Source organism: Haliotis cracherodii, unplaced genomic scaffold, assembly GCF_022045235.1.
Source record: "Haliotis cracherodii isolate W230 unplaced genomic scaffold, xgHalCrac1.p SCAF_4, whole genome shotgun sequence".
NCBI classification, from domain to species: Eukaryota; Metazoa; Mollusca; class Gastropoda; order Lepetellida; family Haliotidae; genus Haliotis; species Haliotis cracherodii.
Window position 1 is genome coordinate 16,264,823 of NW_027266297.1, and position 18,048 is coordinate 16,282,870.

Sequence of the window (18,048 nt, forward strand, 5' to 3'; positions counted from 1 at the left end):
CCGTTAGTCGCCTTTCACGACAAGCATAGTCGCCATTTACGGCAAGAATGGGTTGCTGAAGACCTATTCTACCCCGAATCTTCACGGGTCTTCAGGCAATCAATTTTGAAAACTCTACCCTTAGTCATTGAGCCTAGAGTCTTGGAATTTGTGTGGTATCTGCTTCACATTGATCCAGTTATTTGTCAGTAAATAAAAATATATTCCCCCTATCTACTTACATACAGGGGGTATATATTTATTGACCAATAACTAGTTTCTGTGTGATGATTTGGGGGAGGGGGGTGGGGGGGGGAGATAGATTCTGGCAACTGGTTGTCGTCCGTGGTAAAAAAACCATGGAATAATAAAATTGTCATTTAGGTTTGGAGCCCTGATGAAGTAAAGGGCAAGGATGTGGAGAATCTCATCAGAGTACCTTTGGATATTACATATTTCAACACTCATCCACAACATTTTAACCTTTGAAGAATGCCAAGAAGTTTTAAAACATTTATCCATGAGAGTGATATATTTCATATCATGAGTGTAAAAACACAGCTTACCAGCTTCAGTGGAAGAGATTAGTGATGACATTTGAATGTGACGTCATGGCAAACGATGAAGGAGTGAGTTGGTCTAACGCCACTTTAAACATTAATCCAGTTATATCATGGCCTGTCAGCTTAATGTGGGAGGAAAAAACAAAGTGATGCAAATCTCCATCTTCCCAAAGCAAGGGAGTTAACTGACTGTTAAAGTCCAGTTTCCACCCTTGCCGAACTAGGCTGGAATTTCCGGGTTTGATTGTAGCGCCGCCAGTGGCTATAACGAGTTATGTCCCACCTCTCATATCATTTGCATTTGCTTCAAACAGCATTACAGCACCTAGTCCAAAATCTTTATAGTAATAGAACGAATCTTCTTTCCATAAGTGCATCAAACTCACGTGATCACCTTGATCAAAAACATGAAAAGATTTGGAAAATATCTGTTGACAGCGAGTTGGCAGAACACATGCTTTGCAATTGACTCAAATAATGCAATACAGTTTACGAGCCAGATGTCGATTAGACTCTGCATAGACTCGTTAGTCCAGCCAAAATATAACTCCATAATTTCCGACTCGTTCAGAAAGGTCGGAAACTGGACTAATATAGTCAGTTGCCTTGGGAAGGTGGCACATCTCATGGTAACCAATGACCTTACAATAGTCTGCAAAGCATTGACGGATTTCTTCACGGAGATCCTGTGGAAGCCAGCTTGGGATGATAAGCAGAGAATATCATCTGAGTGTTTTTTAGATCAACTATATCAACATGAGGCAATAATATTGACAACTCTGACGCTTGCCAATTAGTTTCTAACATTCATCGACAAGTGTCGATATATTTGATGTCAAAAGACGGTGAGGGTGAAGTTCAAACTTTATCTTCTTGGAGTTCCAGCTCCAGTCTCCTTTGTTGATGCCAGTTTTGGATGATAAATCTTATTGGCCTTATATTCTAAAACACAGATATAGCCTGTGTTCAAATTCATTGTTTAGTGGTGTGAAGAAAGTTTCTGTTAGACCTCAGTTAGATCTGTAGACTGCCACATATGCCCTCAATGATTAAGGGTATCTTACCATAGTTGCCAAGCCAGTTGCTAAAAAAATAAAACAATAAACATAGAAGTTTCTAACACTCTTTATTCAATAAACATCCCCTAATATCTAATGTATATACAAGCATTCATCCACGATCTTGTGTAACTAATTTCAGAAGTTCCTGCTTGCAGAACCCTTATGAATGTAGGAACACGAGAATGTCATTCAAAACTGTGCTCGACCTGTGTCCCAGTCATATCCAAACCCTGCCCGTACTGGAGCCTTGCCTGAGGACACAGCCTTCTCTCTGAAAACAATGAGGCTAATTAATAGTGGATAACATGGAATTGTAAATTGTACATTAAATTGTATATTTATATACTTATCCTATCTCACACTATGCATTTCTTCCTTCTTTTTTGGATCCATATGTAGAAATTTGCTTAAACAAAGTTTAGTTTCCAACTTCCAAATTATTTTCACCAAAACACATGGTCACCACCCAAACAAGCACTATAATCCCGTGTGTGACCTTTCATGACTTGATCACTTGACTACCCCTTCCACATCATTAAAGGATGGTCGAGCATATAGGATGTGAGATAGGATAAGTATATAATGATAAAAGTTCATAATTTACAAATTTTTAAACTTATCCTATCTCACACTATGCTTTGGTTGGTTGGTTTGTTGTTTAATGCCGCACTCAGCAATATTCCAACTATATGACGGCTGTCTGTAAATAATCGAGTCTGGACCAGACAATCCAGTGATTAATATCATGAGCATCAATCCACGCAATTAGGATCGATGACCACCCGATTCCATTAGTTGCCTCTTATGACAAGCATAGTCGCCTTTTATGGCAAGCATGGGTTGCTGAAGACCTATTCTATCCCGGATCTTCACGGGCCTCACACATTTATCCCACGGTTGGATGGTTGGGCACAGATACCCTTGCCTGTATAGACTACAACTGAGAGACATACACGAGGAAGCTGGTGCTAAGCAGTGATACAAACAAAGACTCTATAATACTGCCTAGTGTTGTAAAGACAAGAACACGTGAGTGGGTAAAAACACAACAGGTGAAGTGACCCCTTTTAGGCTCGTCAGACATAACAATGAAATCGGGTATGACATGTGGCACATGTTTTCACATAGGACAGCGTTACACCAACGACCTCATAGCTCTGAATAGCAATTTAATCAGGGCACGACTTATAACCAATCCGGAGGTGGTGTCCAGGCAATCGATTCTACAACACAGACCACACCACTATCTCCGACAGACAATTGGGTGTTCAGCTTGGCATCTCTTTTGACGCTTTGTCACAACTTTCAATCCCGCCTGCAGAAATGAATCATGCTAAGATGAGAAGAAGAATCGACAACATTCATGATAGCATCATCAAACTAATGCTGAGACATCACACGCCTCAAGCAGATGTGAGCAGGTGGGGGCCTGGGAAACTGCCGAAACGGACGCACCTTACGGAGACTGATGTTGAGACCAGAGTCTCTACAGACGAGGTACCTACCTTCATCTGGGCACTCAGTCTGGGAACCCGAAAAATAACAATAAACAAAGGAAGGACAATGATAATTCTGTATATACAGGGTACAGAGGACTGGACTGCAACGGCAGGTACAAGTATTGTCTAGCTGTGCTGGCATGTCAACTGTTGCGTTTGTCCTTAAATCAATAAATAAAGTGTTAGTTGATACCATACAGATAAGTAAAGTTGTCATGTTACCCTGACGATCCTTCTGTCAGGAGTTGCTGGTTGGCATCATACACCTTCTTTGGGGGCATCATCTCGTTCCTACCATCCCGGGTGAAGTAGTAGTTGGCGGACAACTTATGAGAGGGCCCGTCAGGCAGCTCCGGAGGGGGCTGTGTCCTGGAACACAGGGTGAACTAGTGAGCAAATCAGCAAGTCTGGTAAAGACAACCATGTGGTTGATAGCATGAGCACCCACTTACGCCACTTGGGAGAAAAGAGAGTGAGTTGGGTTTAATGTCACTTCAAAACAGTACACCAGTTACAGCACAACGTGTCAGAGAGCCCAAAGTGATGCAAGTCTCAGACGTTTACCACTTTGGTGAATAAAACCCACCAGAAAAGGTATGGTACTGACAAAACTAGAAACATAATTAGGGGGAAACAGGATTCAAACCCACAATCATAGGTTTCTTGCGGAAGGGATACAACAGATACAACTCTGCACAGGAAATTGTGAGTGAGTGAGTGAGTGAGTGAGTGAGTGAGTGAGTGAGTGAGTGAGTGAGTGAGAGTGAGTGGTTGAGTGAGTGGTTGAGTGAGTGGTTGAGTAAGTGGTTGAGTAAGTGGTTGAGTAAGTGGTTGAGTGAGTGAGTGAGTGAGTGAGTGAGTATGGTTTTACGCCACTTTTAGCAATAGTCCAGCAATATCACGACGGGGGGACACCAGAAATGGGCTTCATACATTGTACCTATGTCCAGAATTGAACCTGGGTCTTTGGCGTGATGAGCGAATGCTTAAACCACTAGGCTACCCGGCCGCCTCTTTAACTGAGTGAATAAAATTGCTTTACGCAGCATGCATGACGAAGTAAAATGCCACTTTCTGGCATGCCAAAGGGACATAACTATGAACATTGAATTGCGGCGCCTTAAACGACTGGGGCACTCATGCCCCACTGGGGAAAGATGACACAATACACTTGAAATATCTGGTCACACAATGTAACAACTCCATGTCTTACATAAAATGTTAAAAATGCTTAAGCCTACTCTTACAACAGCAGCATCTTGTCACACAAGGGGAAACAAGAATAAACACGAGAAATAAAGTTTCTATGGAACGGACATCTTCACGTCATGTTCATTAAATTACAAATGGATACATGCAGAACTTAGAATGCACAGGGTCAAAATTAGAGGCTCATAATGATTGCCATTGTGCTATTGGCTGCTACAGCAGTACATGAAGGTCAAAGGTTGAGTTATCAAATAACATAATAAAACACAGCAATATAGAATGTGTTGTTGGACACACCTCATATTCACTGCATATCCCAATTTCATAATGATACATGAAGACATGGCTGAAAAGTATCTTAAAGGGGCACTGATCTAACGCAATTCCCCGGGACTGGTTGTTGCCTTTGTTATTGTTTTTTCCCAGTGAGTACCCGGATGTAGAGCAGAAATCTAGACTAGCTCGCGACCTCTGTTGCGCCATTCGTAAGCGCATTAGTCACTTTTATGGATACCGGTAGTAATAAGAGCGTATGGTCACATTGATCAACAAAATGAAATACAGTTTCCGAGATAATAAGGAAATGTAGGCATCTTTGTGGGTAGCATCGGTAATGGTGACGAAGTTTTGATAAGTCACTTGCTTGGTAATTTTGCGATTTTCGTTTACACTATTTTGACTTGCAACACAAAGTAAATATTTCACCTGAGCATTGCTTTTTTTTATAGTGTGTATATTTTTTTCAAATGAAGGAAAACAAAATGCAAATACCATAATTACAACTTACCAAATTTATCTGTATAAATAGGCAGCTTCCTTATTCGAGGAATGTATCCGTGAATATCCACACAAAAGAATAATATCCCACTCGTCTGCAGCTATACAAAATAACTTATTCGATGTCACGTGTCTCTGTAACTATCAAATATTCTAAAAGATATATATCGTTTCGGGTGTCAAGTCTCAAGGGTCGGCTGAGAAAGGCCACGTGACAACTATTTTCATTACGTCGACGGTTCCTAAAAAATCCATTGAGTTTGATAACAATGAGCAACCAATCAACGTATTATCAGTTAACCCTTTTAACAAATTGTATGTTGTTTTTACATCGGCACTTCACGCCATGATATGAGTGTATTCCCTTTGTTTTAGTAAACCTAGACATGTAAACACTCACTTTTGACATATCCACTGTGCAAGATAACAGTGATTAATCAATCAACGTATTTTCTGTTAATCCTTTGATGACTAGGAACGATCCGTTGATTTACAAAAAAAAGTAAATCAACTGATCATTCATCTCTTGCTTGGCTGCCACGTGCATATTACATAACCTCACTTCAAACCTGGATTTAGATTACATTTGAATAATTACCCCAGACACAATAAATGCCAAATGGGAACCTTTGTCAGGTAATCTAAGTGGTGCTACCACTAATTGTACCTGTAATAAATTCATTAACTGAGCATCAAATGAATGACGACAAATACACAAGTGTAGGGTTATACGAGAAAACGTGTATGACAACAAGGGAGTAGCAATCGTATTACACAATCCGAAATCCGAAAATGCTTTCACTGCATGGATACTTTTTTTAGTATTAAACTATAACTATCTGGGGTATTTCCAAATGACGACTTCCGATGAGCTCCGCCGTTCTTTTTGTCTGTTCGTTTAGGCTGAAGAAATTATTTAACATGCGCCCTTTGTCGAATCTTTATAGATCACAGTTAACCAATCAGCGTTTATGCAAAAATGCGTAAAACAAATATTGCCTCCAAGTTTATTTAGCTGTCCTTGCAGACGGTAGCCCGGTCTCTGGTCACGCTCAGTTACGTTGCGTATCATCCGGGTACTCACGGGGGGAAAAACAATAACAAAGGCAACAACCAGTCCGGGGAATGGCGTTAGATCAGTGCCCCTTTAAGGTTCTGACATAAATAAGAAAATTCATGTTTTTCACTATCATATGGTTGAGTAATTGGTAAAAATCACTACGATTGCCATGCTGGCAATTGAAACATCTGATTGGAATTCGGTGATTAATTTAGAAACACCATAGCTGAGATCAGCCTTGTGTTTCAACTTCACTGGTCTCTTGGATGTAGATGAGATAAAAAATGTCAACATTTTCTATGGATGGACAACGTGCCACGACATAAGTTCACTTGACTGAAAGTCATGTGAGCTAAAAACACTACCATTTTCTGGAAGCCTACCTTTTCGAAGAATTGACTCCCTCAAAACGAAGTGAGTTGTTGTATTTCCGCTGGAATACAAACAATGTCCATTAACAGGATTAACAACATGATCGACAGCTATTTTATTATCATCATCATCATTATCATCATCATAAAACATGCAAGGAGTGCTACCTATCCTCAGCACTACGGTACAGAAGCAGGGACAGGTAGGTTTTTTTCTCTATTAATAGATTACATATTCCTACCACCAGTGGTCATGGCTGGGTAGACAGTACAAACTTTTGCACATGATGCTGATGACCAAGTTTTGATTCTCACTTGGTGATGAAGGCCACAATGCCAAGATACATCTCTGTACAATCAGCTACATCATGATCAGTGATAACACCTATGCTATCTCAGTGGTATGGTCATGCTAAGAAACTCAGCCTTAAAGGGAATAACTAAAGAAGCCCAACCCGTTTACATATAGAATTGTCAGTCAGATAAAATAAAATAAATAATCTTACGACCAAATCATGAGAAATCTACATATTACCAGAAGTAATAATTTTACAATTGATTTTCATAGCACATGACATAAATCCTCATGTACATGCATCATAACATTACTTGTCTGTCCCACTGTCTCACAAAGTTTTCTAACTTTCGTTTCTTATTTTTGGTAATTTGGATAAATTTTATGTTAAGTCCACTAATTTCAATTATATCTACAATTCTTGCAACATATAGTTTGTTTCTACATACCACCTTTTACTAAACAGACCTTTGGGATTCTTTGGGTTAGCACTTTAGATTAATTTACTATCAGTATTTCCATAGGGTTAAAGTTTCGGTTTTTTAAGGCTAGACTGAAACCATGGAATGCACAAGTTATACTTATTACACAAAGTCAAAAGTATAACAGGTAAATGAAAAAGCCTTTGATCCCTGCAAATCTATGTAGGAACTTCATTTCTATTTTAGGTAGAAACCATATTTGTCGGATATGGACTCGTTACAGTTAGGAAAGCCTTCAAACCAAATTGCAATAGTAGGCCTAAGAATGATAATCATCATAAATACTATCTTGACTGTTGAACATAATTAATCACATTGTACTTTATACCCTAAGCAAAGAAATAGAGAAAGTCAACAATAGCTATTAACAGAATGTTGTGGAAATAGTAACTGGACAGTCCATACCCACAGAGATCTGTACCCATACTTTTTAGGCGGAATTGACCCAAATGATGGATAGCCCGTACCGACTTTTACCTCATCAGCTGGATGACTCGTACCCAACGAAGTGAATCTGTGCTTGTTCGTTTGTCGTTAACACCGTCTGGACCAGACAATCCAGTGATTGATATCACGAGCATCGATCTTTGCAATTGGGATCGATGACATGCATCAACCAAGTCGGCAAGCCTGACCACCCGATCCCGTTAGTCACCTCTTACAAAAAGCATAGCCGCCTTTTACAGCAAGCATGGCTTGCTGAAGACCTATTCTAACCTGGATCTTCACAGGTATAATGAAATTATATATGATTTGAAACATTAAACATTAATCGAATTAAACTTCTTGTTACAGCGGATGAGTTCCAAGAACTTATAGTTTAAATAATTAAACAACAATATGCCACCACGTCCAGTTGAGATAATGTATTTAATCCTGATGTTACTAGCATATTTAACAGGGAATGTCTGTTCAGTAGTCATTCATTGTCACTTCGCATTGATGAGTTAATTGATTGATTGTTCTTTCACCAACTCATGAATATTGCTAAAAGCGGCGTAAAACCATACTCAATCACTGAAATGTAAAATGAATGTTTCAAATGTAGGTCTATAGTGAATAAATGTTGGAAATGTATAATGAATGGTTGAAATGATACATAATGAGTGAGTTGGGTTTAACGCCGCTTTTAACAGTATTCCAGTTATATCACGGCGTGTCAGCTTAATGTGGGTGGAAAGCTCGAAGTGATACAGGTCTCAGACGTTAACCACTTCGGTGAAACCCACGAGCATGGGTATGGTGCTGACAAATCTAGAAACATAATCGGGGTGAACCGGGATTCGAACCCACAATCATAGGTTTCTGGCGTGCCCAAGGGGCGCAACTCTGCGAAGCGAATTGCGGCGCCTTATACGACTGGGCCACCCTTGCCCCCGATACATAATGAATGAAGGTAGGAAATGTATAATGAAGAATGTTGGAGTGAGTTAAAAACTTAACGTCACATCTGCATTATTTCAGCCATAAGGAGAAAGAATGTAGGAAATGTATAATGAATAAATGTTGGAAATATAAAATATGTTTGAGGTTTGGAAATGTAATAGTGCAATACATAAATTGCTTTGAAAGTGCAGGTCAGAATATTTGAGAATGAGAATTGAGTGCTGAATAAATTATCAGAAAGTAGTGAGAAACATACATTATTTTTGGTCATTTTTACAGTTGATACTGGTTAAAGCAATCCTGTTTACGTACTGGTCATCCAATTTTTTGTACGAGTCAGCCAAATAAAGTACAAATGCTCTAAAACAGGTACAAACATGATGGTGATTTAGGTACAAGACAGACATTTTTCGTTTGGTACAAATCGTCTAGCTTGGTATCCGTGGAAACTGTTTAGTTGTCACTTCAGCTTGATACCAGTGTAAGACTACATTAAAATGCTGCTATATGTAATGAACCAGAAGTAGTTATCCATAAAGATTTACGTTTTCTTACTTACTCACTAGGCCTAACCGTGACTTCTAGCATGACAATCAAACAGTTATACGTTGGTAAAAAACAACTATATAACATGATTGTTCACACAGACAACGAATTTTTGCATTCAAAGCCAAACCCCACAGTGCAACCATAAGTCTATTCCCATAGTTTGATTCCCATTTCTTGGGTCTAAAGTCAGTTATCTCATCGTGATTTTAAACATCTAATTGTTGCTGTTATCAGCTATCTCAAGCTTAGGCATATTTGCGGACACGACAAGGTCAATGTAAAAATATCGAATGACACATGGTATCGCCAAAATGTGGTATTCCCGGGTACAACGTTGTCTATTTAACTATTTCTACATTACGACAAAAACATAAGCATATTACTTGAAGGAACAAATCCCTAATTCGAGCAACCAGAGGGGTTACATTTCTGGGGGTCGCCATTTTGCAGCTCCGCACAAACAAGATTACAAATATCTTATTACAAATATACCATTGTGATAAATTACTATAGTTGGTTAATGTATATCATTTCAAAAATTCTAAATCATATTTAGTGAATATTATGGTGTGAAATTTATTGTTGCGGGACTGCCTTGTCCGCCGTGAAATAGCACGTGGAAACCCCTTCCGCTCCCTCTTACGCTGAAAAAGCAACATGGATAAGTTGATGCCAATTAAGCTCGCTCGTGTAAGCCATATATTTCACCACTTCTTCAGTCTGAAAGCAAATAAATAGTTCCTTAATAAACACGAAAGACTGAATGACATTTTGACATCGCATTGGCAACTGGCTTAAATTAAATGTTACGAAAACTGGCTGACCATATTACTCGAATCGGAAAATGAGATGGGAATCTCAACTTGATTTCAATGAAAACTGTTGGCCCGTAAGGACAACCGATTGATACTGTTTATCAATAGATCGGATATGTATATACTCGGATTAAATGTTACATTAATCTTTATTCTGAAACAAACTAGAACGAGGACATTCCCGACAAGACAATAATGGAAGGTTAAATAACAAAAATAACATTGACCTTGTTTCTCAATTAATTTGAAAACATGTTTGAGTAAAAGACAATTGAGTAAATATTGAAACAATCAACATTAATCAATCTTAGCATTTATTTATCTCTGATGCTGTTGCTTGGTTAAAATAAAAATATTAGCTAACTGAAAGCATTGAAAAGAACACGTTGATTGAACAGTTACTTAGAAACCATATACCGATATATGGCCTCTGAGTTACTAAATAAGCACTGATAAGTCCAGTTTAATTGATCAATCGTGAAGTACTGAGGATTTATTCTCCTTTATTACAGTACAATTGCTGTGATTGTTTGGAAATAATTCAAGGTTCAGGTACGATAAGAGATTCTTATGAAATTATATATCTCAATCTTCTATTTATCTTTCCAGGTGACGAAAGTCCTCGGCCGTACAGGATCACAAGGACAGTGTACACAGGTAGATACAGAGTAGGGCTGGGACGAAACACCAACTGAGATTTGCTACATATCACGATACCTTACTCACGATCTGATATGTATCACGAAACTTGCATGTGCTCTTATCTGTGGTGCGTAAGCCATCCTTTTCATAGACAGGATGGCAAAATACTTGATGATTTACAGCTGGCAGTGTCAAGTATGGCACAACAAATGAAAATATTTTTGTTTCCACCATTAACTTGCACTACTGATAAGTGTTTAGTGGAACAGTTATTAAAGCTTACAATTAAGGTCAGAATTGATATTTTTTACTTAGTGTGCGACTGTGATCGATACTTGTATCGAGAAGTAAAAAATTGCGATCCATGGATGCATCGGTGTATCGTCCCACCGCTAATACATAGAAGATGCAGATTATTGTATAATTGTCTGAAATGAACACCTGAGACGACTAACCTTTTCTTACCTCACTGTTTTCCAAGAAAGTAAACTGTACACATTTTTCCTTAATGCCACAGTTATTTATCCTATTTAAGTCATGATAAATAGTATTGGTAGTTCTTTCTCATGTTTACGAACACTACATATTTCCATAAATTTGTTTATTTAATACCTTATTTTTGCATGCATTCTCAGTGTGTCAACCATTTATCGATAAGTAGTGTTACACAATGGGATAGATAGATGGTGGATCAGTGTTGTTTAAATTTTATAGTGTATTTCCTTGCTTTTTGAAACATTGGAGGGATAGTGATTAGACATGTCAATTAAGCAAGTTATACATTGAATGTTTAGCATTACTGGAAGAAAATCGTGTTTCATGCATCATGTTTGTTTGTTGTTAAACGCCACACTCAGCACTATTCCAGCTATATGATGGCGGTCTGTAAAATAATCGAGTCTGGACCAGGCAATCCAGTGATGGACATCATGACCATCGATCTATGCAATTTGGATTGATGACATGTATCAACCAAGTCAGCGAGCCTGACCACCCGATCCCGTTAGTCGCCTCTTACGACAAGCATAGTTGCCTTTTACGGCAAATATGGGTTGTTGAAGACCTATTCCATCCCAGAATCTTCACGGGTCTCATGCATCATGGAGATGATGGTGCACATTATTGCTGTTTCGGCCAAGGCTAGGGAAAAACCTGACTCGCATTCCTTGCATTTCTTCTTCACAAGCTGACGTAAACTTCAATTGATATATTTCTGTCGGGTGACGTGTATTGAACTTGTTATCCTTGACTGTTCAGTGATGCTCGCTATGTTCACTCACTGTTTGTGATAATACTAAGAGAACAGTTGAAAAATATAAAACAAACATACTTCAGTTTAAATAGCAGAACTATACAGTAGTTTTTGCAATGTTTCAAAATTTAATCCCCGTGAAGATCTGGTTTAGAGTGGTCTTCAGCAACTCATGCTGGTCATAAGAGGCGACAAACGGTATCTGGTGGTATGGCTTGTTGAATTGATTGATGCATGCATCCATCGCGTAGATCAATGCTCATGAAATCAATCACTGGAAATCAAACTACGGTCATTTGGCTGGAAGATTGCTGAGTGCAGCCATTAAACAACAAACAAAACAAATCAGCTGTTCCTGCATCAATTTCCCACATGTATCATTTAGGTTAGAATAAGTTTCATCAACCCATGCTTGTCGCAAGAGGTGACATTCTATCAGGTGGTCAGGCTTGTTGAATTGGTTGATGCATGCATCCATTGGGTAGATCCATGCTCATGATATCAATCACTGGATTGTATGTGCCAAACTCGATTATTTACAGACTGAGGTCATATAGTTTTAACATTGCACAGCTGTTCTTGCATCAATTTTCCACACATGTAAATTATGTAAATGCCACCATTGGGAAAGATTAAAGTTGTAATACCTGTGTTTTTGTAAAGTAAGTTGATAGAGGCCCAATGTCCATCTTTCCTTGGTAGAGGTTGTTGCTTTTCTAAAACAGGGTTTTAAAGAGAAAGAAAATCTTACCTTCCTGTTTTTAAATTAGATTATCGTCTTAGTTATTGTTAAATTTGATCATGTAGATGGTTGTCTTAGTTATGTGTTAAGCCTAAATAACAGTTTTGCGGTGTGATGCGGTAAGTATGCATGAAAGCCAAGGAGATCTGGTATCTCAATGTTAAAAGTTAAAAATTTACAGCGGTTCATATATTCAAATTCCACAGAAGATCTCCAACCCCAACCAAACCCAACCTATAATGTACACTGATATTTAATGAAATGTTTACATATTTATTGTAAGTTTCATGATTTGTTTTCAGGTCCGAGTTGAATTTTTGGATGACAGCAATCGTTCGATCATCCGCAACGTCAAGGGCCCAGTCAGAGAGGGTGATATCCTTACACTACTGGAATCTGAAAGAGAGGCCAGAAGATTAAGATAGCCTCATCCTTCAAAATGTGAGTTACCTCATGTGTGGCTTATATATAGGAACTTTGGTATGTGTGTATGACAGAAGAGGTGGATATTGTAAATCTGGAAATTAATACGTCTCCAAATTAATACGACTGCTTACCCCTTGCCAAAAATGCGACTCCCCACACCCCCTCCCCAGTGGAATGATACATATACATACCTTAATCCAATCAAACAGCAATTAACACCACTTATTAGCTCTGAGTAGAAAACTTACATAAAAGCAATATACAGTGTTTTCATAAAAAACACAGTTTACATATGTCTACTCTGTTGACTGGCATTAACGAAGTTCAGATTCAATGAAATAATTGAACCAACAACAGTTCACTGATTGGTATCAACAAGCTTGACACGAGTGGGTAGAACTGTGGACACCATCAGTGATAACTCTGATGCCCATTGTGTGATTCCTATCCTTTGAATGACATTGTTATGTACTTGTTACAACTGTGGCTTAATAAACCGTGTTTGTGTTTATATTTAAATTGGTATTTCCGCTATCCAAAGTGTGCAGTGAGGCCGTCTTATTGTTGATAGTCATTTGGAGATATAAATGCGAAGTTAATTAATGCGAGCTAATGTTAATTCACGCTCGCGTTAATTTGAAGATTTACAGTATGATTTGAATGTCAAGTTGAGATGTATGAGATATGCAAAAATATTTAACTATATCGCAAAGTAATGTTTTTGTTTTGTACCTGTATTTTACCATTAAAGAGACAAATGATGTAATACTTAGTTCTTAATTATTGCGTTAAATCTAATTCTGAAATGCCTCTAAATAAATAACTTAAGGACTTTCAAATTTTCCTGTTTTGACCAAAAACATGCTTTCCTTAATTTGCCTGCTGTGGGCACATAAAAATCACAGATACATCCTTGTATAAAAAAAATACATTTGGATAGAAGTTTTCTTCGCTGTTCTTTTCCTTCTTGAGTATTTTGAAAATGTACTAACTAGATATTGGAGATTAGTAGTAAACCATATACAGGGTTTTACCTGGTGCCAAATATTGCATCCTGTAGCCATATTGGCATGGAACAGGATGCAGTTAATTTACATTGAGAGTCCTGTGGGACATTTCTACTCAAAATACACTAAGTTCTTTGTGTCAGTGCTTAATTTTCTTAGTCTTACATTGAAGTCCCTGTCTATTGTTTAAGGCTTAGAGCATGGGGATTTTTTAGGTCTTAGAAATCATGTGAAGTGTGATGTGTCACAGCCCTGGCTCCCACTGTTGATGCCTTGTGGCCCCCAAATGCGTTCCCGAGTCTCTTACTAAAAAAATATATTTAAAATTGCGTGGATCGATGCTCATGATGTCAATGACTGGATTGTCTGGTCCATACTTGACTATTAACAGACCACCGTCATATTGCTGTAATATTGCTGAGTGCGGCATTAAACCACAAGCAAAAAAAAAAAACAATACTCAAAAAGACCCAGGTAAAATCCCTGCTCACATCAGATGACATGAACCTAATGTTGGACTTTTCTGTTGCAGGTCTTCATCTGAGCGGCATCATACAACCAGACGTGTACAGTCATCTGTAAAATAGATGAATAAAGAATTTTGAGGGGATTTCTGTTATTTTCACTTGTTCTTTTCGTAACATTGAAATGATGCAGTTGTTCGCTCTGAGTCTTGATGGTTCAGTATATGATATGCTTCCTTTTGTATCAATACAGTACGTTTCATGAATTGTGGTTTTCTTGATATTAGATGATCCTCAAGTGCTTTGGGTTCATCATGTGAAGTCGTCTGACGATACTCAGTCTGATCATGTATTGCTTTCTTATAAGCACATGATTGTACTTGTCTGGACTTATGCCACTTTTATGCCATGCCGCAGTTGTACATGGTATACAGTGATCACCAGTTCTTGTTTTAATGTCCTTAATGCTGAGCGCCAGACAGGGTCACAACAACTGCCATCTTTTAACATGTGGTATAATGTGGCCGGGGATTGCTTCAGCAGCTTATGGATATGTTATGACCTGGATTACCTACTGACTAATGAATTGGATCAGATTTCGGCAAAAAGACCATATAGAGAGGACATCTTGGCAGCAGTATTATATATCGAGTAAGTGGCTACCCAAGTAATATTTCAAAATGCGTAGTTAAAAAGTGACTATTTGTCACAACGAACATCAGAAACCTGGTAAAGATTGAGTGTTGCATCTGTAGAACCTTGGCCTTGGAGGTTGTATTACCAGTCATATAATTTGTCTATTTGATGTTGAAATATTTGCATTCAAATGAGAAATTGAATACCGAATACTACTCGTTTGTTTCACCAAGTTTTGACCTTTCGCTCTATTGACAACAACTGAAGGAGACTCTCTCCATCTTTTCCATACTCAAGCCTGGCCTTGATAAATAATTTGCCCAGATGAATGATCACTGGAAGTGGACTAGCAGGCAAAAATTGTCAAACCATGGTCATCTATAGCTCTTCTTCCATGTAAGAGGTGGAATACTGAACGATTGTAGGTACCTCTGTTGTATGGCAGATGTGTACAGCCTGCCCCAGCAGAAATTGTCCTGTATTATGGGTTGGACTTTGAGCTTTCAATGGTTAAGGTCGAGTAGAATACTGTCAACATATCAGACCATGAACACATCAAGAAATCTACAAGTTATCTCCCTTTGACTGCGATCACTGTCAAGTCTGTTTACTATACAGTACATGATGAGTTCATGATTCGTTTCACAACACTTATATTGCGGACATGTTGTACACTTCCGGAGAAGGGTAGATCTCTTTTTTGCCCCAATAGATGATTCTGTTGGTCTCTTACAAACCTCAGCATATATTTGATAAAACTTTGACCCCCACCCATTCCTGTCTCATTCCCTTCAGGCTCGCTGACTTGGTTGATGCATGTCATCGATTCCAATTGCGTGGATCAATGTTCATGGTGTAAATCACTGGATTGTCTGGTCCAGACTCGATTATTTACAGGCCGCCGTCATATAGCTTGAATATTGCTGAGTGCGGCGTAAAACAACAAACCAAACCAAACGCCCCAGCAAGCTTTACTCGCCTCACTCACAGATTTAGCCCTGCAACGAAGAGTCTTTAGGGTTCGTTTAATACACGGGGGCTGCCTTACAGAATGATGTTTATTTAACTTTGTGATCATTTTATTTAAAGGACGGTAAGGATACTCTGTGCTGGTTCAGATAGTCCCGTGGAAATTTCAGGTTGGAGTATGTCCCTAGTAACCTATGCTGTTCGATAGAGGCAACCAAATGGACTGGGTGATCGGGCTCCGTCGTTGTTCACGATATCAGTCACTGGATTGTCTGAACAGAACTGAACGTTATTACACTAAGATCGCTAGCAGCGACATTAGAGGTACAAGTCCAGTATTTATTATACAAAATGTATTTACATGAAAACATTACAGTATCATAAATATATTTTCCGAGCAGTCAGATCAGGAAAAGTACACAGCTTTAAGTTGTAGAAACATTGGTGAAATATTCTTTCCGGGTTTGAACTTAATCATGATTATTTTGCATAACTTCGTGAGTTTTCTCAATGTTATGATATATTTAGTTGTTTCCTCTCTTCTTCAAATAAAGGACACATAAACAAATGGTGGAATTCATCATCGATGTTGTACAATTATTGGCGGCATGGGCATTTTCTTTCAGTTAGTGGTATTTTCCCCACCTTAACTGGTAAATTGTCATTTGATGGAGGGGTGGTCGGGTAGACTAATGGTTAAAGCATTAGCTCGTCACGCCGAATACCCGGGTTCGATTCCCGACATGGGTACAATGTGTGAAGCCCATTTCTGGTGTCCCCCGCTGGAATATTGCTAAAAGCGGTCTAAAACCAAACTCACTCACCTATTGGATGGATGTTTTGAAAATAAAGTAAAGGTTTCCAAACGTTTTCATATGTGTAAAATTAAATTGTTTTCACTTTTCGTGATCTACATGGATCGTTTGGAAGAGTTATCCACAATTGCAACTGGATATCGTTTAGTTTATCTTTAACGATATATTTAAGATAACATTGATTTTGAAACTTTTGTGATAATGTAACAGGCCGTGTTCGTCAAACATTCGTAAATAAATGTTATCCATTTATGTTTCTATGTTCAAATTAAATTTATAAAAATATTAATTAAAAAGTCATTTATACATGATAAAAGATAATTTGGATGTTTACCCAGTATACTAGCCAATAATGATATTTATAATTTTGTGTACGTTAGAGAGATGAGATCTTCCATGTTCTCCATATATCATAAAATTTGGAGAACTCTTTCATAGTGATAAGAAAACGAAGGTGAATAGTTTCTGTGATAGGTTTGAAAATCCCCATATTTGGCTACAATAAAGAAGAACTGGTACAACCAAAGGGTCAAAAAGGTGCAGCTGAAATCCAATTGTGAAAAGTTATTTCCGTCCTTGGCATAGAACATAAAACATTGCTTTCGTGGCTTATTCCGATAACCTGTGCTTCGTGCGAGTACATTTAAGCTTATTTTGCAAGTTAACACCAAGGTATTTATAGGATACCACATTTCATGAAGTATATTCACCTACCTTGAAACTGTTTTTGTAAACCCTTCTAGATCCGCCAATAATCATTACGTTTGTCTTATTGATATTAATACTCCAGGTTTACTATTCCTATGAAATTAGTCTTAGCGTATTTTGTAAACAGTTATAACATTTCCTATTTGTTCATAAAATTCATTTGGTTTTAACTCAACACCTTTACAAGAATCCTGCACGAGGGCCTTGCACTAGGTTTTAAATGGGAAGAAATTCGTAAAATTTCTATTACAGGAGATACACGATTGAATATTCTGATAAATGTCATGACTTACTTTCAAGCGTTTGACAGATATGTTATTTTATAAATAGTTTTGCAAAAA

General features: G+C 38.1%; 1 protein-coding gene across 1 annotated transcript; it reads right to left on the bottom strand.

The window, feature by feature from the left end:
• Positions 1 to 1,651: 1,651 nt before the first annotated feature.
• On the bottom strand, positions 1,652 to 9,698 carry LOC139479669 (NADH dehydrogenase [ubiquinone] 1 alpha subcomplex subunit 7-like). The gene is made up of 4 exons (XM_071262513.1): positions 9,615 to 9,698; positions 6,532 to 6,581; positions 3,325 to 3,471; positions 1,652 to 1,874 (listed from the first exon to the last, which is right to left on the bottom strand). Exons 1-4 carry the CDS (start codon positions 9,672 to 9,674, stop codon positions 1,793 to 1,795), a joined length of 339 nt encoding a protein of 112 aa, XP_071118614.1. The 5' UTR covers positions 9,675 to 9,698; the 3' UTR covers positions 1,652 to 1,792.
• Between the last annotated feature and the right edge of the window lie 8,350 nt (positions 9,699 to 18,048).

Coding starts and splice junctions, on each gene's coding strand:
- LOC139479669 (XM_071262513.1), bottom strand. CDS start 9,674: ATGGCGACCCCCAGAAATGTAACCCCTCTGGTTGCTCGAATTAGGGAT. Junction 6,582..9,614: donor TTAGGGATTTGTTCCTTCAA/GTAATATGCTTA, acceptor TTTGTATTCCAG/CGGAAATACAACAACTCACT. Junction 3,472..6,531: donor GGAGTCAATTCTTCGAAAAG/GTAGGCTTCCAG, acceptor CCTGTGTTCCAG/GACACAGCCCCCTCCGGAGC.